This window comes from Mollisia scopiformis (genome assembly GCF_001500285.1).
Source record: "Mollisia scopiformis unplaced genomic scaffold LY89scaffold_37, whole genome shotgun sequence".
Lineage (NCBI taxonomy): Eukaryota > Fungi > Ascomycota > Leotiomycetes > Helotiales > Mollisiaceae > Mollisia > Mollisia scopiformis.
In genome coordinates, this window is record NW_017263617.1 from 251,764 (window position 1) to 276,612 (window position 24,849).

A 24,849-nucleotide genomic window follows, 5' to 3' on the forward strand; every position below is an offset into this window, starting at 1 on the left:
GCCGCGTATGCCATTGGTATAGCTGGGCTATATTGAGAGCTATGCTGCTCAAGAATGACGCTCCTCATTAATGCAACTTTTCTGCCAAGATTATTCTGCCTTGCCGTGCGCTACATAAACTGCTATCCGGCCTAATCTCCTGCTATCCCTGCCTTGAAAGCTCGTTTCCCTCGTCTGTCTCTACCTACGTCAAATGTTGAAGCTGTGACACACCCTTTACCGTGGTATCTCTCATGCGGCGTGACAAAACGGTCTGACCACCGCTATAGGCCTGCTCTGGGTCGGTCATACTCATCTATAGTGCATGAATCTCCTAGCTGCGCCGAGATAATTCTGCCTTGCATTACCCTCCCAGGATCGGACAAGTGTCGTATTCACGTACATCAAGCTTGTTCTTTGGCCCCTCTGTGCCGTATCAGTGCCTCTGAATGAACCCCCAGCTGGCCCTTTACTCCTTTTACCAGTACCGTTTGCGTATCGGTGCTGATTTCTGCCTTGCTAGGATCCGCATGAATCCCCCAATGCCACCTGACGCGGCATCGCCGCTGCTTGCTCTCCCTTTACCCAGCTGATCCTTCAGTACTGTTTGGGTACCCATAGATCTCGTGGCAGTTGGCAGGCACCATAGCCAACCAAAACCGGTGCTACGAGTCCAACGTCTATCAGCGTCCAGGCTCCCCGCTCCTTCTATATTCAACTATTTCATGCAAGACGAGGCACAGTCTTCCCAGGAGCGAAGTTATACTAAGCAAGTAGAATAGAACTCCCCTATGCTTCTTTTTAACAAGGTACCGTGCAGGATCAGGCCATATTAGCACACCCCCACAGCTTAAGAAGAGCAGGCGTGGTTCGTGGACGTATACATGCAGACTCATCTCGGCGACGGTGTGTTGATCGAAGAGAAGCTAGTACCTTTCTAAATAACTATGCAAAATTTCGAGAGAGCTCTTAGAAATTTAGAGTCGTACACTCGTATGCGAGTTACGTTGTTTGAAGAGGGTTGAGAGGTTGAGAGGGGCATTAAGCGAGGCCGCTTCGGTTAAAAGGGGGGACCAAATCGGCTCCCATAAGGACCCTTGATAAATGTGACAGGGGTTCGAGAACGGCCACCGTCACGACATCTGGATAGGCAGAGAGAGAGAGTTCACCCTTTATAGTACCAACGCCATTGCTTGTCGGCAACCTTCGACTACCACGACCACGACCACGACCACGACACACTCTACTCCTCCATTTTGACATCGATCGACGATATCGTCGAGTTTTGCGCAAACTTGGGATACATCTCTCGAACGTCTTTCGTGGCTCTCCAAAGAGCTCATCATCTGGCGAATGGTAGTAACAACAATCGATCGCCGAATACATCATCGAATTCTAGATAGGGCCTCCTTGTTTCCGGCCTAATAACGACGCTGGCGGCGGTACCACCAAACTCTGCTGTACCACCCTCGACGATTAATGATATCACTTTTGCTACTATTATAATACACTACCTAATAGTTTCCGATAATAGCTTCCTGGTGGTCAATTCGATCCCGATCTCTCTGGTTATCCCTGAAAACCTACTACCTTTGCAGCAGTGGACGGGAAACATGTCGGAAGTTTACTTCCCTGCAATAGACAATGCTAATTTCGAGCGGGCTTATTCAGTGCACCCCAAAAAGGCTGGATAAGGACTGAAGCAAAAAACGTGTAATCTTCCGTCTAGAGTCGAGAAAATGCAGCAGCTGTCTTAGGTAGTTGAATCGAATAATTTTCGCGCCATCCTAGGCCACATTGACCCGTGCACCCGTGCTCCGCCCGAAGTTTCTCCGGATTCTTTAACAATATTCGAGCACCAAAAGAAAATGTATTAGGTGCGTGGGTCCGGTGCGTGGTGCCCGGTACGAGGTACTTGGTACGTGGTGCCTGGTACGAGGTACTTGGTGCCTGGTGCCTGGTACGAGGTGCCCGGTACGAGGTGCCCGGTGCGAGGTGCCAGGTGCAGACGCACCTAGTACATTTCCTTTTGGTGCTCGAATATTGTTAAAGAATCCGGAGAAACTTCGGGCGGTCGGGTTTATATAGATTTTGAAGAGAGCTGTTAGACGGTGAACGGGTTTTCAGGGTTGATATAAAAATATAATTCACTAACTAGAAGCACGCGCCAGAACAAGGCGCTAATCACGAGTTTCAAAATTAAATTATAAGTCAAAGCATGCTAATTAAAATCCCTAAGCGCCACTCTAGTACTTACTTTAAATTTTGTTTTCACTTCAAATCCTAGGCGGCACTCCAATATTCACCTCAAATTCTGCTCTCACCTCAAATCTTAGGCGCCACTCCAATACTCACCTTAAACTCTACTTTCACCTAAAATACTAAGTGCTACTCCAATACTCGCCTCAAACTCTACTCTCACTTCAAATCTTGGGCGCTATTCTAATACTCACTTCAAATTTAAAAACTGATAAACTCTAATAAATTTTGATAAATAATTTAATGAAGGAGTGAGAGGGTGAAAGAGTGAGAGAGAGAGTGGGAGAGAGAAACTTACATTCTTACCTAGTTACATTGTTTAAGGGAGAAAAGGAAAGAAGGAGATGGGGAGGGTTGAGTCGGGTATATATAAGTGAGAGGGTCCGAGGAAACTAAGTTTTAGACTTTAGCCTAAATCTTAAAAGGGTTGTTGAGCGTGAATTCCAACTTTTAGTAAAACCTTTAGTACGTCATAGCGTGAAGTGACTCGGGTGGGTGGAAATGTGGGTGGAAGGGTGGGAGTGAGAGGTGGAGGGAGAATGGATGAGGATAAGAGAGTGAGGGTTAAGAATAAGGGAGAGAGATGGCAAGGCATTTAAATGTTGGGGAAAGGAATCATGAATTTGGAAGTAAAAATGCAATAAAAACCGAGTTGAAGAAAAGGGGATAGAGGGGTTAGAGTTTGAGAGAGAGTGTGAAGTTGATGAGGTTGATGAGGTTGATGAGGTTGATGAGATTGAAAATATTGATATTATATAAAGTTAAAGGTTAAACTTAAAGGTTGAGGTTGATGAGGTTGAAAATATTGATATTTTATAAAGTTAAAGGTTAAACTTAAGGTTAAACCTATCGCAGTCCAGCATTTTTGACCACTCTACCTTACTGATATAGGAAAATTCGGCCAAATTAGGCAAAGCGCTCACACCTAAAGGTTGTCGCCACCGGGGGAATGTTCATGGTCCGGGGGATATCCAAGGGAGATTTTCAGCATCAGCCAAGGCACCTCCCTCTTTCTTTGCCGGGCTTTGTCCGTGGTCACGACTCACGAACTCAAGTCCACGTCTACTCCCTTACTTCCCGAGCCTTGGTTTATAAGCCGACCGAAGCGAGGACGAATTGAAAAGGGGGGTTGATCACGTGACTCAAGCTCGGACCACAGTGCATCTAATATCGAGCCAAAGGCCACCGCAGCCACTGCGGCTCAAGAACAAGGCTGATTGTTGTGGCTAGTAATGCGGGGCAATGCGGCGCAGATGCAAGATTCAAGGTTGCACGTGATATCGATTCATGGTTTCCCATCAAAACCCCTCTCTCACTGCTCTCTGCCGAGTTCCTTCATACAGCTTTTGAGCCACCTCGCGGCGGCTGATAATCCATCTCTCATAAATCGAGGCATGCAGAATCAATATCCGGAACAACAGTATGCAGACCTGCAGTACATGGCCCAAGCCGCTCAAGCTGCAATCCCTCCGTCTCCGTCATCTATTGCTGTTCACTTCCGTCTCCATCCTGCCTCCGAGGGCCAATCTCAAGCCATGAGATTCGACGGCAGGTGCCTTTGCGAGAGCTGTTACTCGAAGCAGGAAAAAGACGAAGGTGTACTGCACATGCTAGACAATTGAATATGGTCCGATGGCATCTTGCGACAATCCGCAATGTCCATATGAATGATTTCACTGGGAATGTGAAGGTGTGAGGGAAGAACCATCAGGGAAGTAGCTCTGTGGTACTTGTAGGGAGAAAGATGAATAGCAGAATTGAAAGGTTGCTTTTTTGTCCACTGCTGGACCCTCGTGAGATATATGTGACTCCCCATGGCTCTTTGCGCAGATCTTCTTCTGATGCTTTGTACTGGAACGGATCCTGCTATCGTGGGCAGTCCGCTTACGAAATCTCTTGGGGATATGCTCGTCATCTGGGTGATATCCTGGCTGTTTGTGAAGCTTTATTGCAGTTCGACGTCGAGTCTCCGGCTTCAGACTTCCAATAATGTGTGCTGGGATTCGAGAAGCGAATCATTTCGATCTCTGTTACAGTTGAGGAGACGCTGTCGACTGAATTCGCGACTGTTTTTCCACTGTACTGCCCTTATCAACGTCTTCTCGGGAACATTCAGGCATTTTGTATTTGGAGCATATAGACCAGGTCCGCGGCTCGTGCGATTTCAAACAGCTTGGAGAGCGTAGATGACAAAATTTCCACCCATCCAGCACTGACATCCATCCAGTGCTGTCAAACATCCAGCAGTTCGTCCTTCACCAATCACCTATCGCCAGGGCCCCCAATCAGCATGCACTGATCGCACTTAGATGGCTCTTCATAGCCAGCCTCACGTTTGCTTCCGGGGCCGGCCTCGCCGTCTCTTCTGCTGCTGGCCACCCGATACATCGGCTTCACCAACACCCGCTCGGATGGCATAGTAGTGCGCCTGGATCGTCCCTGGGAAAGGGTTGTGGAGGAAGCAGGTCCACCGACGCGTCAGTCGCGTCGCGAACGGACCAAGGCCTTGGAAGGGGAAAAGCAGAAATATGGAAAGGCAGTTGACGGTAACCCCTTTGCAACACTGAGCCAAAGGGTATGGGATGAGAGCGACGAATATGACACAGACAATGCGATCGAAGTGTCTGTAGGAGCGCCGGATGCCCCGCGACCAAACCGTACGCGACGCCAACTAAGGACACCACGTCGACCAACAGCTACAAACAAAACAAGGACGAAGAAGGTGGAGGGCCACCCTCGCTCTACTATTCTCCTAGCAATTAAGGAACTGAAGAGCAGCAACGAGGAAGTCAAGGCCAGCAATGCGGAACTTGTCGCAGAACTAGCAGGTGTCAAAGCCCAACTTGCAGAAACCAAAGCGCAACTGGAGGAGATGGTAGCGATCACAAGCAATGGCTCAGGATCAGGGGCTCTACCGCAATCCTACGCCTCAGTCCTCACAAGATCAATCAATATGTCGTCCTCGGCCAGCCAACCTACCACTGCAACATCTACAACCGACATACTATACTGTACAGTTGACACGTCCAGAGTTGAGGAGGAAGACAGGGACAAGGCACAACCGGGGGCGATCAGGCAGGCAATAGAAAAAGAGGTCCGTACGACAGATGGCCACGCGAATTGGCGCTGTGCCGCAGTGATTAGGAACGCCAGGAATACAGATCGCGTCAAGGTGATATGCAGAGACGAAGCCGAACTCCAGCGGGTCAAGGAAGCAGCACAGAAGACCATAGCACCAGGTGCCCGAATACTTCGAGACCAACTCTACCTACCCAGTGAAGGTGGACAACGCCAAACGGACAGCTATTCTTGATCTGGATGGGAACCCTTTACCCGGGGCTGCTGAAGTCCTTGGAAAGGAGAACGACGTCCACATAGCCAAGATCAGCTGGCTTAGCGATGAGAATGCAGGGAAAGCTTATGGTTCAATGGTGGTCTATGTCACAAAAAGCAGCGAAGCAGCACGGCTATTACAAGATCGATACTTCCATGACGCAGGAGAGTCAGCCAATACTAGGGTCTTCGAGCCTCGATATGGCCCGCCAAAATGTTATAGGTGTCAGGAACTAGGGCACAAAGCGTACTCGTGCATGCAACCGCAAGTCTGTGCTAAGTGTGCTCAAGTAGGACACCATCACAGTGAGTGTCGAGCAGTGATACCGAAATGCGTTTCATGTGGAGGACCACACGAATCGTTCAGCAGGAACTGTGGAGTGTCTCACAACTCTCAGGATGCATAGTACTCTACGGGTACTCCAACTGAACGTCTGGAAGCAGGATACGGTGCAGCATAGCCTAATGAACGATGATCAGCTGAAGGAATTTGCAGTGTTAGCGATAACTGAACCGTGCGCATGGACAATTGACAATACAACGACCACGGTCCCTATAGGGCACCCAAACTGGACAAAGATGACGCCCACGGTTCAGCGACAGGAAGGGTGGGCTTTGCGAAGCATGCTCTAGATCCGGAAGGACATCGAAGCAGAACAGGTGCCGGGGCAATCAACCGACCTCACTGCAGCAATATTACGAGTGCCAGACCGATCGATACTTGTCGTTTCTGTGTACGTCGAAGGACAGGACGAGGAAGCACTCCGAGACACAACTAGCAACTTACACCAACTTATTCAGGAAACACGCAATGTGACTGGCACCCGAGTCGATGTGTTACTTGCAGGAGATTTCAATCGGCACGATCAACTATGGGGAGGGGACGACGTCTCACGGGAAAGGCAAGGAGAGGCCGATCCCATCATCGACCTCATGAGTGATCACACCCTCCAAAGTCTTCTACCCAGGGGTACGAAAACATGGCGACGGGGAAATCACGAGTCAACAATTGATCTGGTGCTGGCCTCGGAGGAGCTCGCAACGTCACTGGTAAAGTGTACAATCCACACGACCGAGTATGGATCCGATCACAGAGCAATTGAGACAACACTTGACATTGCGACCCCGGAACGAGTTGCTGAAGCACGGCTGCTGTTCAAGAACGCACCATGGACCGACATAAGGGCCAGGATTGACACCGCTCTTCGCTTCGTTCCAGTTGGCGGCAGTGTACAGCAACAGACGGACTGGTTGATGGCAGCGGTGCTGGAGGCAAAGGCCAAGCCTTCACCGTACGCGAAGAGATGGTGGACAACAGACCTTACGCAGCTCCGGCGAGTCTACACCCTCTAGAGGAACCAAGCAAGAACCCAGCGGCGAGTGGGTCACGTGTTCCCGAACCCCAGAACAGCATGCGAACGAGGCTGCTAAGGAGTACCACGACGCCATCCGGAGACAGAAAAAGGCGCATTGGGAGGACTTCCTCGTAACCCCAAGCGGATGACACAAACATATGGCACGCGGCGAAGTATTTGGACCCTAATAACAGCTCAGCATTTGACAAAATACCGCCGTTGACGAAGAGAGCACGGGTCCAGGACAAGAGACAAAACCGAACAAGTGGAGGAACTACTGTCCGCGTTCTTCCCCCCACTGCCAGCGAGGATAGAAGATGAAGGACCGCGACCACAGCGAACCCCAGTGTCGATGCCTCCCTTGACGATGGAAGAGGTAGAAAGGAGAATCCTTGCGATGAAGTCATGGAAGGCGCCAGGAGAAGATGGACTGCCAGCTATGGTATGGAAGCAGGTGTGGCCGGTAGTGAAAGACAGGGTACTACTCCTCTTCCAGACATCGTTGGATAGAGGAGAACTCCCCACACAATGGAGAAATGCAAAGATAATACTATTGAAAAAAACCAAACAAAGGTGATTACACGGTTGCAAAGGCATGGAGGCGGATCTCGCTGCTTTCTAACCTTGGAAAGGCACTGGAGACGGTGATTGCTGAGAGAATATCTCGCACGCAGTGGAGACTTTCGGTCTGCTCCCCACGAACCACTTCGGGGCCAGGAAGAAGCGCTCTGCTGAACAAGCACTCCTGCTATTGCAGGAACACATCTACAAGGCATGGAGATCAAAGAAGGTCCTCAGCTTGGTTAGCTTCGACATCAAGGGCGCATACAATGGAGTGTACAAGAATAGACTGTTGCAGAGACTCATTGCTAGATACGACGCGGTCCGCAATTTCAGGAGAGGAGGCAACCATGTTTGCGTTGCGTCGGATGGGTTCCGAAACACAAGAGGAGTTCATATTGGGTAATAGCGCCAAGAGAGCAGCCTGGCAAGCCACCGAGCAAGGACACTCACCACAAGAACAATTACAGCGGGCCACGTCCACAACAATAAACGTCGAAAAAGCAAAGCAGCGGGGAAACAAGGCACTCTGCCGTTCGTGACACAAGAAGAAACTCCAAAGAGGCTCGCTCGTGCATGCACACGAACCTGGTTTCGATATACTTCGTAAGATCGTCCCCAATCGAATGATTCCTTGCTTCCGCCTCAATCCTTGCCCAAGTGTCTCGCAGCATGGACCGCTCCCTTGCACGGTTCCGATCACTGTTTTGACAGCCATGTATGTGGCTTGATATATCGAAGGAAAGAGGAGAGGAGAGGAGAAGTGGGAGTGCATGCCAATGGCTTGATTAAGCCGCGAATAGAAGAGAAGGATGTGGAGGTGGACGACCGATTTGAAACCGCGGAGATCATATCATGCATCAGCTGAATAAGACATGCACTGTTTTGACAGCCATGTATGTGGCTTGATATATCGAAGAAAGAGGAGAGGAGAAGTCGGAGTGCATGCAAATAAATGGCTTGATTAAGCCGCGAATGAAAGAAAGGTTGAGAAGAGAAGGATGCGGAGGTGGACGACAGATTTGAAACCGCGGAGATCATATTCATATCCATCAGCCGAATAAGACATGCAATGCATATTGTCGGAATGCAGTGATGTGATGTAATGTGATGTGATGTGATGTGATATGTTGAGTTGAGTGCGGGTTGGGAGAATTCGATAGAAAATCAACGCTTTGTTGGGAAATGACCTCACGCAGACGACAAAGAAGAAACAAGCCTATCACGCCTCTATGTAGCTAGCCCGCATCATTGCGTCGAGATCAACTTTTACTCTCGTGCTCGTCGAGAGTTTATTTTATTTTATTTTGTTTTGTTTTGAGCTGAGCGCCTCGGCTTGTCGGCGAGCGTTGCCGACAGACACTGTACGGTAGGTAACCTGAGAATATACACGTCCCGAATCCCGAAACCCAACGATTTTCCCTACTTCTTCTCCAACCTCCTCCCCTTTTCCCCTCTTTGTGGTGTTTTTCTGGTTTTGCTTTTTGCTTCTCGGCCACCCCTTGCTTTCTCTGTCGGTGAGTCACACACACATCGTCTGCCGTGCTACTCGAGTAATTATTTGGTTTGGTTTGCTTTGTTTCCCTTCTCTCGGTTTTCTCTTCGATTGCCGTGCGGCTTCTTCCTGCGTTAGGGGACCTGGTGGACCCCCAGATTTCAGACAGGAGACGGTTGTTTGCGATCGATCGATTGATCGATCGACCGAAGCTTTGGAGATCGGCACAAATTCAGCTGGGTCCGGCTGTTGGCAGTCTATGAGAGTGCTGCACTGCGCTGCACTGCACGGCTGGACGCCACATGTTCGGATATCGAATGGATTGGACCGGATCGATCCCTGAGACTGCAAGATGTCCCGCTGCCATTTTCACATTCCAAAGCGCACATTGCAAGCTACCTACCTTCTTTCGCGATATTTGTGAATCTTCTTGGAAGATTCAATTTCTTCCCGTCTTTTGGTAAATCTTCGCGAAACAATTCCTATCACAAGAAGCTCTTAAAATAGCTTCTCAAGAACCTGAAATCTCAGACACGCCTCCAACATCCTCACATCCCAAAAAAAAACCCCAAAAAAAAAAACCAATGCCCTAGACCTCGAAAAGCAAGAAGACACCGCCGCCATCGATGAGGCACCCCGCCAAAACCTCCACACAACAACCCAAACCAGCACCCGGGCCCGCATAACCAGAACCCAATCCCGAACCGGACGCGACTCAACACCCGAGGACGATTCACCCACCCTCTTGAAGTCATCTCCAATCCAGGAACGGTGAGCAGCCCCTTCCCGAGCCACGATAAGGACGACGACGACGCACCCGCATCGGATCTCCGCGCAGCTACTGCAACACCACATCTACTCCATACTACCGGGTGCTGATACCATATCTGTATTTGATCCCCTCTAACCTCACATCTCTGTGGATAATCTCAATACGACAACTCGACTCGAATTGTACACCGCTCACTACATTACTTTGTATCTTTCAATATGGTACAACGCCAGAATCCTTCACAACCTGGGGATTACTACCAGAGGGAGGGTACTTGGAAGGATAGGTTTGGCGTTCACAACCGTTTCGTGCCCGCCGCCGCAACAGCTCAGGTTTGCTTCTTGTATATCAAGTCTTTCATTCCAAGCTGACTTCACAGGCCATAGAAGATACATTGAAGAAATGCGTTGGAATACCATTCAAGGAGTTCGGCTTGATCGTACGACTAGAAACCGGTGAAGATAAAGTCTACTCATCACTAGCTTTGGCACGCTTTCGAGATACAATCTTCACAGAAAAGTTCAAGCAAGATTTTCATCGAAGTATCCGAAAGGCTTTAGCTCCAACATACCCATCTCCCACCGGTATGACCTTTCATTTTGTCCATACTTTCTACATCCCACATTACATATACTGAGTATATATCACAAGCAATATATGTGGCTAACCGCTCTTCAGCATTCCACCAAGATGTTATGTTCAACGACTTCGATGCCGATGGGAGTAGTGGAGGATACAATAGGAAGCACTCAAGCAGTGGAGAGTCCTCTTCAGAGTACAATCGCCGTGTCCATCGAAAAATCGAAGTTTCTGACAACGATGATACACCTGTCCTCGAGAATGCCCAACAGTTGATGATTGGTGACTCCGGCGAGGTTGAAAAGTTCTACCACAAAAGGTTCCAAGACATGCAACAGTCATCTTGCAAAGTCATAGGCAAAGCATTCGTGAAGCTGATGGAGCCGAAGAAGCAAACACATCATCCATATACTAAGGGTAATGACAGAGCACCGCCTTGGTGGCCGAGCACTACTGGTGACAACAAGGTTCGACACATAGAACCGGATCACATTTTGAAACCTGGTAGGCCTGGCCATTTTTGCGGAATAGACCTACGCTAATAAATATAGAGCGCATTCGACTACTAGTGCACATTTTGAGAATGGTCGTAGAGCCTGCAAACAAGCAGCACCCTTCCATCGAAAAGCTTGGTCTCAACGTCAAAAAGCTGGAAGAAGTCACTATGGAGGCAATGTACAATTGGTTCAATGATAAGGAATATCCCAATAATGCGCGAAAGAAGCCGTTCCTAAATGAGATCTTCAAAATTGCCCGAGCAGAGGAGATGTACAAGAATGGCGAGATTGGTAAGATTCATAATGATATGTGTTCTGGTCGAGCTTTCGTTGACAAACTATAGATAAGTCTACTTGTTTCTCCGTGATGTATAGTGAACGATTAGGAACGGACGACTCGGATAATGAGAGCATTGCAGCCAGCACGCCCTTTCTTGAGGTTGTATCTCCAACCACCGGGCACAACTCTCATATGCTCGACGACACCATGAGAATGCGACATCCCACGCGTTCAAGTGTCCATAATCAGATGGAAGAACAGCCTCAGTACAACGATTTTGGGAACTATCGCAACATGGGTTTTCATCCTCAGAGTCCATGTATTCAAGATCGTCAATCGTTCGTTTCGACGCCAAAGTACTCGAGCCCACAGCCACAAGTGTACAACAATTGGTCAATGGTGAGCAATAGTGGTGGGCAATCATTCTACACGACTTCTCCTCAGCAGAATTTGCCTCCGTCAAGTGGCCCATATCTCCCCCTGCCAAATGCGCAACCGCAGATACATCGTCCACCGCAACTACCAAACTATGATTACGACACTAGTCCAGGACCTGGCGACTCGCTGCGAACAGGAAGCATAGGTCACCCCCATCCACATCAGCAGCACATGCCTGTATTTGAGAACTATGTGCAAGACCATGGTGGCTTTCAACAACACAACCATGATCTAAAGGATCAGCACCAACAGAATCTGCACCATCATCAATAACTAACTCTCTCCCTTGAACCTTTTTCTATTCTATGGGCAGTTCAGCGCATAGGGGAGTATTTTTTTAGCGTTATACACAATCGTTTTTCAGTACGGCGCAACGATTGTATCTTCAAGCTCATGTCTAATTATTTCGAGTTTGCGCAAGCATTTTTACTCCAGTATCTTGATCGGCGAGGAACAACAGAATCGCTCTCATTATTGGCATCAAATATCGATATCATCTCTGCGAAAAAAAAAACATCGCAGCATACTGGTCGATTCAACAATCCCAACCATGCAACCAACCTCTTTTGATCTTCCAATATTCCATTATCGGTACTCCTCTCTCTTAGCGCTCGCCACTTGGCGCTCATGATCTTTCTCATTTATTTGTCTTGGGAGTGATTTTCAGGTTGTTTGCTTCAGGAGCGATCTTGTCAGTTGGAATGTCAGTTGGAATGCCAGGGTATCCACTTTTATGCGCTGTTCTAGGCTTGGTTCAGGGGGTTTTAGTGCCAGTTGTCAACACTCACTTAGATCCTCCTCCGGGCTTCAGCTCTTCAGACTTATGAATACACTCTTTACTGCCCATCCGATTTATGTGACATTCTTACACGTCATCTGATAGATCTAGGTGATGAGAAAATGATTATGCCTGCGAATCCTTTTTCTGCAACGTACGTCGTCGTGATGGTGTTGGAGTTGACAAAAAAGAATGAATGGGTTGTCGCTTGCGAGGATTGTGGGGGAAATTGGTGGCGGTTTTTCACTTCGCTGCCTTTTTTTGCTTGGTGTGGTGGTAATTGACGGGGGGATGCGTTAGTTCATGAGTGATGAAGGAGATGGATTGAAGCGGTTTTTTCCAAATATAGGGTATAGGATATCAATCAGATTGGAGTTGAGAGTGAGAAAAGGAAGAGGAAGACCTGGGCTTGGTGTATATCCTGGGGTTCGCGCCCTGCCCATGAGATCCCCCGTGAGATCCCCGTGAGATCCCCCATGAGATCCCCCAAGGAAAAGCCAAGTGCATTGCTCTTTTCAATCAATCAATCGATCCTCGTCTCGTCTCTCACCAAAGTCCGCGATCTTTGAAACACGTGCCAGCGGGGCCAGTGGCTCAATTATTCATTGATGACTCGGGGATCGGCCTCAGCCTCGTCAAACCCGCAAGCAAACAATGACGATGCTGAGGAAGAAGCCCCAGAACGCTACACGTACGTCGACCACGTTGTCGACCCTAACACTATGCTAGGCCGCATGATGATCAACGAACACCACAACCAGGAGAGGGAGAGACAAGGCCTGCCGAGGCTGAACCTCGACCCCCTGGCCCCAAGAGCACTGACACGCTGCAGGGGTGGGCCAACCTTTGAAGACCCCCCTATCGCCTCACCCCTCGAGCCAAGCGAGCCAAGCACGGACGACGACTCAAGCTCGGATAGTAGCTCTAGTTCTGACGACTCCGACTCCGACTCCGACTCCGACTCTGACTCTGACTCTGACTCTGAGTCTGACAATGGGGACGCCGCAGCCCTCGCAAGAGACGATCCGTTCCCCCAACCCCAATACCCACAGCGCAACATTGATCGAGCTGCCCTCGAGAGAAACCAACCGCCAGTAGTTCCACACCATGCAACGGTACACCTCAAGGTTCTGCAATACAACGTCCAAGGCTCGTACGAGACTACGGTAGCTCTCTTCGAAGACCCCAAGATCACATCATACGACATCATCGCAGTCCAAGAACCATGGATCAACACTCGGACCACCGGCACAAATGGAGGCAGATAAGTTCGCAACACCTACTTCCAGCGTTGAGTTGTGAGAGCTACCCAAAGTGTTGACGTTGACTTCTCGGAGTCCTGACAGAGTCTGCGAGAACTCCCTTGGCGGGAGACTTGTAGAGAAACTGGTAACTAAAGGACGTGCCTTGACACTCTCATCGTTTGCATTTGGATTCGGACCGCTGAACAGCGGAGACTTGCTAGGTGAGATAATAAGGGGCGAAAAAGAACCAGCAGCAATTAAATTCTCATGAGGTTTGGTACGTGGAAGCTCCGTGGGGTATTCGTATTGCGTCCTCTGAGGCGTTTCTGCGGTGGGTTTGTACTCCTGTAGAGTTGTACGGGAGATGTTGGCGCGGAGATCGGATAGGGGTTGTTGCAAGGTAGAGTTAAGTGTTGCAAGAGCTTCGTCGAGCAGCTTCTGCTTTTCCGATATATCATCGTCCAGACTCTTGCTGCGCTCATGAGTTATTGCCAGTTGACTGCCAAAGCTGTCGTAAGATGCCCTCGCTGTTATGGACAAACTCTTGAGGGACTTAGAATGCACATCGTAGTACTGGGCATTTTGGGAACGAGCCCGAGTGACAAAGTCATCCAATGCTCGCATCTGGATATCGATATTTTTCCTCTGCTCATCACCGATTCGGATTGTCTCCTCGTGTACGGACTTCGTGACGGTTTGGATAGAAACATAGTGTTTATTTGCGGTCTAATAGATTAGTTGATACTCATTTACATGGGAGATAGACCTACGATCCAATCTTCCTTCAACTTGCTCTTCATTAATTCTCGAGATGTCCACACGTCCTCAACAAATCTCGACTCCTTGTCGTTCCAAGAGTCCATGCCTTTAGTGTATGCTGATTGAGCAAGTTCGAGACTCTGCTTTGATGCAATGATCTCACTTCTGACATCATTGATCTTGGAGTTCAAACGGTTATCCTGGGCATTACCATTTGTCATCACAAGCCTTGTGATCTGGGCAAGTAGGGTTTGACGATCAGTAGAAGCCTGTTGACGTTCCTCGGAGAGGATCTTTTCAAGTCGCGTGGAGGCTGTGTTGTTCGCAAGAACTCGCCCGGTAGAGGAACTCTATCGATTGTCGCGGAGGTAGGCCATATCCGCGAGGGCGCGACGCGTACCCGACCCCTGAATGGCAGAGCCGTCGATGCTGGGGTTCTTGTATTACAAGGGAGTGAGTCGTCTAGTAGCGATAACGATGTTGGATTAAGCGATAACAGTTTTCATTTTAGCAGCGACGATGATGGATATTTGAGCGAGGCCGAGCAAAGTTGCTTGAGCATGGGCAAGTAGAGCCGGTGGTCGGATCTGGACGAGCAGCGCTTGCTGGCATACAGAAAGGGGGCAAGTCTTGGGACTGGATCTTCGGCAAGTTCCGAGGAAGGACTGAGGCCGCAATACATAAACGCTGGACCATGGTACAGCGCAGAGTCAAATAAGCTTCCTCCCACAGTAGACAGGCAGCAGCTCAAGTTCTGAGTCCTTCTGATTGTGCATACAGGGGGCAAATCACAGAAAATTATATGTGTAAAACAAGATATCCTTGGATAAGCATCATGAACGGGCCTTCAAATTACTGGCATAGCTTCCGCATCGCCTCACAAAACACAACAAATTCTGCCTCGTGTCTCCACCCTGTGTGTATCTGTGGTTGTATATGTCGGAGTCTGTTGCATTGAAGGATATTACTGTCAAAATTTTCATATTCTACCTGCTTTTCAAGCCACAGCTTAACCCGTGGATTGGGAGGGAACATGAGGGTAAGTGTGTTGAAGCTTAGGATCAACGTGATACCATGATCGGCAAGAACTCACTTGCTTGTTTGTACATCGAGGGATGATTTGTAATGAAAGATAGCGACCTTCTTATCATCATCCACGAGGCGAAGATGGTTCTCGTCAATTTGAGATTGATTTTGATTCGGGCAGGCGTCGAGGAGCACAAAGGTAATCGATTCGCTATTTGCAAATACGAACTAACAATTTGTAGCAGTTTCCCTCGTTTGCAACCACGATAGGAGGGAGTTGAAAAAGCACCACTCCTTCAAGGAGGTCAGCGGGATTATCGTGAGCCAAAACAAAGCTGGTCATGGAGAGACTGTATTCCATTCTTGTAAATGTATGCAAAGTAGATATATCATAAAGTTATCAACATGAAAATCTCAACTCCAACTAGAATTAAAAAAAAGCTCTCTCGATATTGGAAACGTGAACAAAGTAAAAACATGGTAGATTTGTCAACTTAGAGGCCTTGCTTCCACAGGAACAGAACTTTGCTTAAAATTTCATTCTTCACATATGCTTGAGGTGTCATCGTAAATATCCGTCAAATGACTAAGGGTGCTTTCGGTTTGGCTCCTTCGCTGAGGCTCGTAAAAAATCCACTCTTCTACTTTCTTCGCCGGGGTATTTTCCTCTTCTAATGGTCGTAGCTTCTGTTGTGGAAGGAGGGGTATATTCGTCGGCCCTTTTTTCTTGGAGGGATTGACCCGATCATGATTACTTTGGAAAGAGTTATGACTCGTGGCGGACGCTGTAAAGTCGGAATCATTAGAAGAATCAAACAATCCTATAATATCGGCATCGGTACAAATGGAAGTCCAAGTAGATGCAGGTTCGTGCGAATACTCATAGAATCGACGAAGGGCATCATGTGCGATCCAAAGCCCGTGACCTTCGCATATATTTATAGCGGTCTCTGCTGCCATTGTCTTGCCTTCCCATCTTACTGATGCATCGTCTCGATGATACAAGATATTGCCAATCATTTCTTGGGTTGCAACTATTGTCGATGTTTCCTTTTCGCCTGTGTGTTGTTAGAATACATTATCTAATCCGGAACCGTTGCTCCCACCTTTAATATCAGACGCATTAGCCCACTCTGGGAGAGGGTCAAGATGTAGGTGATGCAAAATACCTCTCATCGACGCTCCGTCGACGTAATACCCTTCCCACTTCGGGGAACCAACAATCTGTTGAATCGATGGGTTGAAATGTTCCGAAAGGTCGCAGACAGTCTCTTGGTCAAAGAAGTTGAGGATTTGGGTGACATTCACCATTCCAGTTGGCCTATGGTAGATGATTGGTACGCTGGCAACGTAAGTCATTTCGTACCAACATGCTTTCGAATGGAAAGGTGGTGTGAGATCGAAAATAATGACGTGCTGGTTTCTATTCAGATAGTGTAGAAGTTTTTCGGCATCACGCAAATGGCAATACACATCGTCACCAATGTAAAAGAGGTCCCTTTTTCGAATAACCTTTTGGATAGCATGTTCGGTGCTTCTATATCTGGGATCGAGACAAAGAACAACTCGAAGAAAGTCGAGTAGTCGAACCGCTTCCGTGCCATTTTGGTCGACGATTCGCTTGATTGCCATTCTTTTGGTTGTTAAAGAAATCCTGAATGGCGCCTGTTCATAACCAGGACTCATAGCTTCCAAACTAGAGACGACCTCGCGTGCCGTTTTAAGTCCCTCGATAACTTGGGACATTGTTAACCTCCATTGAGGGTCGCAACATGGACGACCATTATGCGTTGGGAGCATCTGTCCTATTAGGGATGTAAGACTTGCGAGGTCGTTACGGAACCCAGTCTCGGAGTTGGAGTCGTCCAGCGCCTCGGTGAATTCGGAAAACCCAGTTAGGTATGATGTATACCGACCGTCCACACGTCCAACCAGATGGTATTCTCACTAACATCATTATGCACAATCCCCTTCTCTTTCAGCCAAGCAAGAGCGTCCGTTACATGTTTGTACACCATAAAGCTGAGATCGATATCAGGTCTTTGAGTTGACGAAGGATCCAAGTATTCGCTAAGAGTTGTTGCATGAAGGTATGGAGTAATGATCCGAGAACCAATTTCCGTATTGACCATTTGTTTATATGGAACGATGTGATGTTCCTTCTGCGAATATTCTTTTTTAGCAAAATCAAACAAAGAGGCCGGGAATTCAAACCTTTAGTCGTTGTACTACTTCGAATTGTCGATAGGCCTTTTCCTCCTCTTTTTCTCTATACACCTTGGCAATGCAATATTCACCACTTGCTTTGTAAACTGCCATGTAAACTTCGGAGTTTTCTTGAACGACAATGTTTCTTTCCGGGAGATAGTGATAGGCCTCCATTGGGACATAAGAAGGGTCGTATGTTCCGGTTATCTGGGTGGAAGAAGTGGTTAAGGTTTCCTCACTCTGAGGGTAGGCAATGCGCTCTGGGAACATCGAAATTTGGTTCTCTTTCTGGGAAGAGTGGGGTATTGGGTGGATGCTGCATCCAAAATCCCCTGCTCGAATGTCGTTTGACGAGTCCGGGGCAAGAGCAGACTGCATTTGGGTCGCCCGAAGCACCAATTTTTCGCCGTTTATCCAAGTGCCACATTTGGAAAGGTTTGTATCATCCAGCAGCCGTTGTGAAGGTAGATTAAAAAGTGTTTTCGACTCGTAGTCTTCCCTGGTGGCAGAACAACATCGCACTTGGATGATGTTCCGAAGACGTAGAGTGGTTCTTGTGGCTGCCATCTTGGAAACAGCCATGCAGTGGGGCTGCTCTCTATCAAAGGGGTTTCTCGATCGACCTCTAATTCGTCACTGGACTTGGCATCATCGTCGCTATCGAAAGGCTCGAGACTTCCATACTGAGGATGGATCAAGCCTAGGTTCTTGTCTAACAACGATCTCGCTGCGATGTTGGAACGTTGAACCACAAAGGCGTATTCAGAAAGTTCAATGTGGTCTCGAAACTTGAGGAGTCGGGGATTGTATACTAGATCACCTAGAAAATGATGAGCCATTGTGCTCGAGCTATGCGGACACCAAACTTTTCGTGGATCGTCCCGGAGTCTTTGAAAGGTAATTATATATGGGAGACAACGAATCTGGCTTATGGGGGAGAGTTCTGTACCTAAGGAAGATTAAGGGTGCATCTACTGTAGAGAGACTTGTCGTCCATGTACGATCTCCCCATGCCATATCAAGATCTGTACCCGAGATGTTGTTCTTGTAATGCGACCACCAATGACGGTAAGCTTTGGCGAACAGACGGCGCGGGCACCGCACCGACTGTAAGGTTAACCTTATTTTAGCGCGGCGCGACGAACAACATCAGAATTTCCAAGATCCAGCCCTCTGTCACCACCAATCCTCCCAACTTTACGAAACCACTACCACTGCCAGCTCCCTACGATCGAAAATGAAGATGTCCGCATCTGCCGATTCCAGCTCCAAGTCGTGGTACGATCGACTGCTTGCCCGTCTCCGCCAAGAAGCACCTGCGGTTGACCAAACTCTCCCCTTGGGTCACCTCCCAGTTGAGACTCTTACAGAGTTGATAGTCACAACCTTCAAGAGCTATGAAACACGAAGCATTGCGTACGCAAAAGAATGTCTGCACGAGGGTGACGAAAAGGCCTTTGTCGACTTCATCAAGGCGCATCACCGTATTATCGAACAATTCCAACTCCAGTCGCCGCATTACTATCGCGACATGGCACGAACACTTAACAACCATTTCATAAGGAAGACGCAAGACGAAACAGGGACCATCAATTCAACAATCGAAGAAGCTTGTGTGCCACGCATTCCAGATTGCCCGCTATCAGGCCCTCCAACTCCGGATACGATTTCTTCGTAGATAAACCAGGTTCAGAATGAGTCTGAAACACCACCGCACGATCGAGAACCAAGTGTATACTCTTCTGCCAATCCATTCAACTTCAAACAAATACCCAAAGAGACTACACAATCTCCCCAAAGGGAAATGCTCCCACGAAAAGCAAAGGCTGCAAATATAAAACAACCTTGCCAGCCTTCAGTGAGACGCAAGCTGAAGGCCGAAGGCTGCGAACCACTCCCCGCAACAACGCTCGAGACGAAAGCGAACAAAGGATGCACGAAAATGAAAAGACAACGGGATGAAGATGCTTTTTTTGTACACCCACAGTTCTCAAGATCATCCGAAGCGGAGGAGAAAGCACAAATCCCAAACAAATAAAAGTGATGAAGCTCTCGCGAGATCAAGCTAATCAAATTGTTTTCGCCACATCACATTCACTTACGCACGTCACTGCCTTAATGGCAACAGTCATCACGAAGCAATCTTACGACAAATACCCGCTAAAGAGAAGACCTTAACTCCTCCGTCCCGGCATTCGAAGCCAAGTTGCAGCACGAAGGGTTGGTCTACCGGCACTTGGACGAAGTTCAAGGAGAGCTTATACCAGTCTACCTTGGGAACATCTTTTTCATCCATCCTTACTTTTTTGAAGTTAGGGTTAGAATAGTTCACATGTTGGTCATGTCATGGGCAGGCGAGCAGGCACACAAAGACTCGATGTTAGCCATAGGGCGGGATCTGGCTGTGGAAACGAGCAGAGCAGTTCCAAAGATGTTGGGTTGCGGAGTGGAACATTGTGATGTACGGAATCCGTGATCAGAAATGTGGTGTTGGTAGATTTTGAGCGATCGGAGATTTTGAAACAAGTGACTTCGCCGAACTGAAAGCGGAAGCACCTCTACTTACATCCTGAGGCATATTGTCGAAGTTTTTCTGATGGACCTTTCATCAATCCTGGCAAGTGCTTCGATTGGAGCGATTCATATGTTTAGGTAGTATATAGCACCAGTGGGTGTCAGAATTCGTGAACCACGCTAAAATTAGCGAATAACACGAAAATCGCGCCCCGCCATTCCTACCACTACAACAGCAATTATGGCACTTACGGCACCCAGAACGCGCGCAAATGACCGTCTTACCCCTCCCCCAGACCCAGCGTATAATTACCCAGCTTCAACTCGCAAGCGTACACGATTCTACGACGCGTACGATAAGCAACACCACTTAAAGTCCTTCCGCCAGCTATGTCGCGATGAAGGTGTTGACCATACTACTGGGCTGCGTTGGAAGCGTCAGAGAGAGACAATGGGCCATCTAGCAATGAGAACAACACGTGGAATATCTAAAAAGCCACTCGGGAGGAAGTCTAAAGTTACATTAGCTATGTGCCAAATGCTGGTCGATCCTACACAAAACCCCGTCCGCGACCAAGACCTTAACGCGCAAATTCAGTACTATAAACTCCCAATAAAGAGGCGCTAGTTGCAAAGGAAATTAAAGGAGCTTGTAAAGGCACGATGGTTCAAAATGGTATTTGTAAACAAGCAAGTTTCAGAAAAAAACTTAGAGGAACGTGTTGCTTTTAGAAAAGAGTATGTAGGTAAGACAATTAAGGATCACTAGAGCTTAATTACATATACGGACGAGGCACACCACGATCCTGGCGCCTAGCCTGTTGGCTATATATTGAGACAAGAAGGAGGCGGCTGACGTTATGCGGACGAGAATATTATGGAACGGAAAGAAATAAAAGGCATAGCATTCTATATTACTGCTTGGATCAATTGGTGGGGGAAATCAGAAAAGCTAGAGTTCTATAATAACGAAGAAGACACTATAGAATACCCTCCTATGCCTCTAAAACCTCGTTGTCGCCCAACAACAGAGTCTCAAGAGGAATATAAAGCTAGAGTGGAAGAATAGGAGGCTACTAAACCTCACAAAGTAGAGAAAAAGGTTGTAGGCAACCATATGACCCAAAAGTACTATATAGAGCGTCTCTTACCTATATACATCAAAGCTGTCTAAGAACAGCGTTTACAACATACAAATCAAGTGTATCTTTAAGAAGATGGGGACCCCTCTCATAGTATGCGTAAAGAAGGCCTTGCGTATCAGCTGAAAGTAGTCAATTAGGTAGTCAATATCAAGCACCCTACGCAGTCACTAGATCTAAATCCAATTGAGGGTATTTGGAATATCATTAAGCAATGTGTGCGCCAGAGAGTCTTTTATTCTAATAAGGAGGTAAAACAAGCTCTTTAAGAGGAATGGGACAAAATCACGTTAGAAGAGATACGCTTACGCATCGCTAATATGCCTGGGAGATGCAGACGCCTTATTAAAAATAGGGGGAAAGCTATTAAAACTGCAAAATGGTGATTTATTTTGTAATAATATTAGCAATTGACTGTTGACCCCCTTTGAAATTCTGGCGTTCTCGCCTAATTTTAGCGTGGTTCACGAATTCTGACACCCACTGGTGTAGCAATTCAACTATTACATGGCCCTACGATAATGATTATTTTTGCTCACTTTTCTACGGCCATACCTTCCTCCAATAATGCACAACGTACCAACCAGAAGCGATCACATGATCACATGCCGTGTTTAGGTGGCCGAGCACCCACGAAGCCTCACGCGAGGAGATTAACAGTGCAGTGTCAACCACAACCCAACGGAGAGAAGGTGAGGCTGGAATTGATGTTGTTCTACTACATGCAAAAGCGAACTAGCTAACTGACCAAGACAGTACGACGGATAAGCATCATTACACCATCACCACAGCCGGACACTATAGACAGAGCCAGTCAACTCCTAGCGCAAGGCGGAAAGCGTAACCTTACTGCACCAAACGATCCTACCTCATTGTCGCCAAAAGTCCACGTGCAGTGAAGAAGCTCTCTTTATCCCGCTGATATTCCTCGACTGCGATATCATTGTCTCGGCTTCCGGTCAGGATACGTCTTCGAATGCACAACCCCATTTTAACCATCGCAATCGCATATTCGATAGACCTGATGGATGTTACATACACATCATGCTCGAACATCAAGCGTAATCTCCTCCGCGCAGATCCATACACACAGGTTAATGTTTATATAGATCCAAGGCTGTTAGTGCAGCACCTGTAGCTCCACAGATGTCCGTCTCCTCAATGTCGCAAGATTGCGACAACAGACTATCCCAACCATCCGAGGTCTCCAATACTCTCAGCTTGTTCGCATTAGAGCGTCTCTCAGCCTCGCAGAACAGAATTAAAGTTCACGACCGCATAACACCGCCTATGACCAGGACCGGGAGAATAGTAGAGTCTGGGGAAGAGAGTGCTGATAGTCCTGAAGCCCTACAAAGAGAATTCCGCGATGATGGCATAAATCGGGATATCGACATGGAATTCCGCGCAGGATATATATCTATTCCTCCCTCGTACGCATTCGAACGGAGGTTAGATACTCTACCTGTTGAACTTCTTTTGGCTATTTGCTTGTATCTTGATGTGGGGTCTTTGGTACGCTTTGCATACGTGTGCAAACATTTTTATGTCCTCGCCCAGAGGACCTTGCCGAGTCTAAATTTAGACAGGCTTTTAAGTGATTTCGTTTCTTCAGTGTCAGGGTTTAAGCGACAGCTAATGCTCTCAGGATTGGCAGCGTGGGGTTGGGACGATTCGGTATCAAGCTGTATCGGAGAGAAGCCTCGTTGTCAGGTGTTTTGCCGTACACTAGGGGACGGTTACGACATTGCCATATATCTTTCTAAGTTTGAAAAGTATTCGACCGATTTGTCGTCCACTACAACAATGGACCTTTGTACCGGTCATTTATTCCGTATGGTTAGGGCGGCATTTCAGTCAGGTATGCCATTCGAGCTAGAGCGATATGATGGCGAAATGGTTGTTATTGATTGGGGTGATAAGTTTGTGGGAAGTCGCGGTTCTAGCTTATTGCACTGGAAGTACTCGTGGGGCTTAGAGCAGGTCTCGTGGACGGGTTTTCTAGGTGATCCTAGCAAGTCGTGTCTATTGCATAAGCGTCACATTGCCTGGGAAGATGGGAAGGCAGCTGTGAGAGGATGTTTGGTGGATATTTTGTTATGTGGTAGTTCTTCAGGAAGATTTCTTTGGGTAAGGTTTTCGGCCGAGCGATGGTCACCTGATTTGTGGAACGAAAATGAGGATATAGTTCGGGAAGGCAAGGAGTATTTTAATAGCAGGAAGGGAGGCGAAACCTACAGATAAAGGGATCTTCAATTTTTGATCTCTAACTTAGCATTTCTCGCTGACAATATCTCGCTGGATATCGAAGTAGTATTACTTCATTCTCGGTATTACAAACTTAAAAAAATCGGTTACAAATTGACCCCCCTCTGCAAGAATTTCCGTGAATTCAGTACAAGGAGAGAGTACCGCAGCATTTAGAACCTTGTACTGTCAAACTATACTCCTCAATCCGCCAATTCCTTTCTCAGAACCTTTACCTTCCTCATTGTATGCATATTTTGCAAGATCGATAATATCCTTAATATTTTCATCGTCGAGTTGGAATATGCACAACGTCTTATGCAGCTTGTGTAAGGCCAAGGCTTTCAACGAGTCACTAAGCTAGAAATTTCCTAAGACGTATAGGGAGGCGTGCGCGAGAAATACGTTGGAATAACTCCGGTCAGGTTCGAAATGCTTAGCTGGCTCGCAGGTGTGGAGGTGAATGTTACACGGTGTGAGCAAGGGATATTGCAGGGAGCGGAAGCTAGTTGCGACTAGACTCGGTGATGGTGGTTCTGGGTATTTGTCTCGTCTTGCTCGAAAGACTGGGCTTGACACTGGCAGCTGTTCAGGCTCTTCATCTGGCACGGGCCTTGAAAACGCTAATCCCAGTCAAGGATATCCTCTGAAGCAACCTCTTGAACCAGATTCCATAGCCCCTTCTGAGACGGACGAACAGTCATCCTTGCTTGGTATGCTTCAGTGTTCAAACTATACCAACATGCTAACTTTGATGAAGGAAGTGCGCCATGAAACCTCCGCACAATAGATTAAACTTCAACATCCTCGATTACGATGGGACCGCAAGCTTGTAAAAGTTGTGGCGAGCAGATATCCAACAGTGCGCCGGAGTGTATTTGTGGAGAGAAGAATCCACATAGTGTAACTTCGCTTCTATTATTTCTAGCGCCCGAGCCAGAACACGAACCTGAACTAGACCTATTTTTCTCACGGCTAATAAGTCCTCAGAAGGAGGAGTAGGAGAATATAGTCGATTGAATCGGTATTTGTAATACGAGAGGAAACGCATACAAGGAGTCCGGGTTGGATGTCAAACTAGCATTATCTTGCGGTTGGGAGGAGTTGGGTGGGATTATACACTTAGGAATATTTTCAACAACACAAATTGCATTTTGCTAGAATTCTTTAATCTCCGCCATGCTTGAAATCGTGTTCACTTGAACTCCTGACTTCGTAGGGCTCTCATAGAACGGTAGTTCATGACTTTTTAGATAGAATCCTCTATACTCCCAATCACCAATCGCAACAATTTTCAATGATACAGGATAAACGTAAACGTTTAATTGTAAAACATCTCGATGGTAAAAAATTAGTTTCGATGTAGATGTAAATATATTTATT

At 47.5% G+C, this 24,849-nt stretch overlaps 10 protein-coding genes across 10 annotated transcripts; 8 read left to right on the plus strand and 2 right to left on the minus strand.

The window, feature by feature from the left end:
• The first annotated feature begins 3,575 nt into the window (after nt 1-3,575).
• Nucleotides 3,576-3,975, plus strand: LY89DRAFT_691816 (uncharacterized protein). The gene has a single exon (XM_018216414.1). The coding sequence runs from the start codon at nt 3,633-3,635 to the stop codon at nt 3,858-3,860; it is 228 nt and encodes a 75-aa protein (XP_018061713.1). The 5' UTR covers nt 3,576-3,632; the 3' UTR covers nt 3,861-3,975.
• On the plus strand, nt 3,957-4,496 carry LY89DRAFT_364119 (uncharacterized protein). The gene has a single exon (XM_018207014.1). It carries the CDS (start codon nt 4,053-4,055, stop codon nt 4,422-4,424), a length of 372 nt encoding a protein of 123 aa, XP_018061714.1. The 5' UTR covers nt 3,957-4,052; the 3' UTR covers nt 4,425-4,496.
• A 5,476-nt stretch (nt 4,497-9,972) lies between these two features.
• On the plus strand, nt 9,973-11,821 carry LY89DRAFT_742991 (uncharacterized protein; the record flags this gene model as incomplete). Its single annotated transcript, XM_018220905.1, has 5 exons — nt 9,973-10,086; nt 10,134-10,338; nt 10,433-10,837; nt 10,885-11,121; nt 11,175-11,821. 5 exons carry the CDS (start codon nt 9,973-9,975, stop codon nt 11,819-11,821), a joined length of 1,608 nt encoding a protein of 535 aa, XP_018061715.1.
• A 1,653-nt stretch (nt 11,822-13,474) lies between these two features.
• Nucleotides 13,475-14,343, minus strand: LY89DRAFT_691820 (uncharacterized protein). Its single transcript, XM_018216415.1, has 2 exons — nt 13,664-14,343; nt 13,475-13,594 (listed from the first exon to the last, which is right to left on the minus strand). The coding sequence occupies exons 1-2, from the start codon at nt 14,192-14,194 to the stop codon at nt 13,523-13,525; spliced, it is 603 nt and encodes a 200-aa protein (XP_018061716.1). The 5' UTR covers nt 14,195-14,343; the 3' UTR covers nt 13,475-13,522.
• Nucleotides 14,344-15,843: 1,500 nt separating this feature from the next.
• On the minus strand, nt 15,844-18,572 carry LY89DRAFT_789813 (uncharacterized protein). The gene is made up of 5 exons (XM_018223299.1): nt 18,513-18,572; nt 17,570-18,383; nt 17,268-17,517; nt 16,462-17,160; nt 15,844-16,413 (listed from the first exon to the last, which is right to left on the minus strand). The coding sequence occupies exons 2-5, from the start codon at nt 18,143-18,145 to the stop codon at nt 15,893-15,895; spliced, it is 2,046 nt and encodes a 681-aa protein (XP_018061717.1). The 5' UTR covers nt 18,146-18,383; nt 18,513-18,572; the 3' UTR covers nt 15,844-15,892.
• LY89DRAFT_677975 (uncharacterized protein) lies at nt 18,559-19,241 on the plus strand (the record flags this gene model as incomplete). The annotated part of the gene is made up of 2 exons (XM_018213716.1): nt 18,559-18,631; nt 18,694-19,241. 2 exons carry the CDS (start codon nt 18,559-18,561, stop codon nt 19,239-19,241), a joined length of 621 nt encoding a protein of 206 aa, XP_018061718.1.
• Nucleotides 19,242-19,745: 504 nt separating this feature from the next.
• Nucleotides 19,746-19,925, plus strand: LY89DRAFT_557586 (uncharacterized protein; the record flags this gene model as incomplete). The annotated part of the gene is made up of 1 exon (XM_018208401.1): nt 19,746-19,925. A coding segment is annotated over one exon (180 nt), but the record flags the coding sequence as incomplete, so codon positions are not given.
• Nucleotides 19,926-19,941: 16 nt separating this feature from the next.
• On the plus strand, nt 19,942-20,830 carry LY89DRAFT_364252 (uncharacterized protein). The gene has a single exon (XM_018207015.1). The coding sequence runs from the start codon at nt 20,319-20,321 to the stop codon at nt 20,703-20,705; it is 387 nt and encodes a 128-aa protein (XP_018061720.1). The 5' UTR covers nt 19,942-20,318; the 3' UTR covers nt 20,706-20,830.
• On the plus strand, nt 20,831-21,602 carry LY89DRAFT_766588 (uncharacterized protein). The gene is given in 2 exon segments (XM_018221732.1): nt 20,831-21,280; nt 21,292-21,602. 1 exon segment carries the CDS (start codon nt 20,955-20,957, stop codon nt 21,144-21,146), a length of 192 nt encoding a protein of 63 aa, XP_018061721.1. The 5' UTR covers nt 20,831-20,954; the 3' UTR covers nt 21,147-21,280; nt 21,292-21,602.
• Nucleotides 21,603-21,826: 224 nt separating this feature from the next.
• LY89DRAFT_725865 (uncharacterized protein) lies at nt 21,827-23,550 on the plus strand. Its single transcript, XM_018219009.1, has 3 exons — nt 21,827-21,911; nt 21,976-22,280; nt 22,329-23,550. The coding sequence occupies exons 2-3, from the start codon at nt 22,264-22,266 to the stop codon at nt 23,461-23,463; spliced, it is 1,152 nt and encodes a 383-aa protein (XP_018061722.1). The 5' UTR covers nt 21,827-21,911; nt 21,976-22,263; the 3' UTR covers nt 23,464-23,550.
• Nucleotides 23,551-24,849: the final 1,299 nt, after the last annotated feature.

Bases quoted from the DNA above. Each gene is read 5' to 3' on its own strand.
- LY89DRAFT_691816 (XM_018216414.1), top strand. From the start codon at position 3,633: ATGCAGAATCAATATCCGGAACAACAGTATGCAGACCTGCAGTACATG.
- LY89DRAFT_364119 (XM_018207014.1), top strand. From the start codon at position 4,053: ATGGCTCTTTGCGCAGATCTTCTTCTGATGCTTTGTACTGGAACGGAT.
- LY89DRAFT_691820 (XM_018216415.1), bottom strand. From the start codon at position 14,194: ATGCGAGCATTGGATGACTTTGTCACTCGGGCTCGTTCCCAAAATGCC. The intron at 13,595-13,663 runs CTCCGAGAAGTC...GGTGTTGCGAAC, and splicing joins TCTCGCAGACTCTGTCAGGA to TTATCTGCCTCCATTTGTGC.
- LY89DRAFT_789813 (XM_018223299.1), bottom strand. From the start codon at position 18,145: ATGGCTGTTTCCAAGATGGCAGCCACAAGAACCACTCTACGTCTTCGG. The intron at 17,518-17,569 runs GTTTGAATTCCC...GAATATTCGCAG, and splicing joins AAGTAGTACAACGACTAAAG to AAGGAACATCACATCGTTCC. The intron at 17,161-17,267 runs GTATACATCATA...CATCCCTAATAG, and splicing joins GTTGGACGTGTGGACGGTCG to GACAGATGCTCCCAACGCAT.
- LY89DRAFT_364252 (XM_018207015.1), top strand. From the start codon at position 20,319: ATGGCACTTACGGCACCCAGAACGCGCGCAAATGACCGTCTTACCCCT.
- LY89DRAFT_766588 (XM_018221732.1), top strand. From the start codon at position 20,955: ATGGAACGGAAAGAAATAAAAGGCATAGCATTCTATATTACTGCTTGG.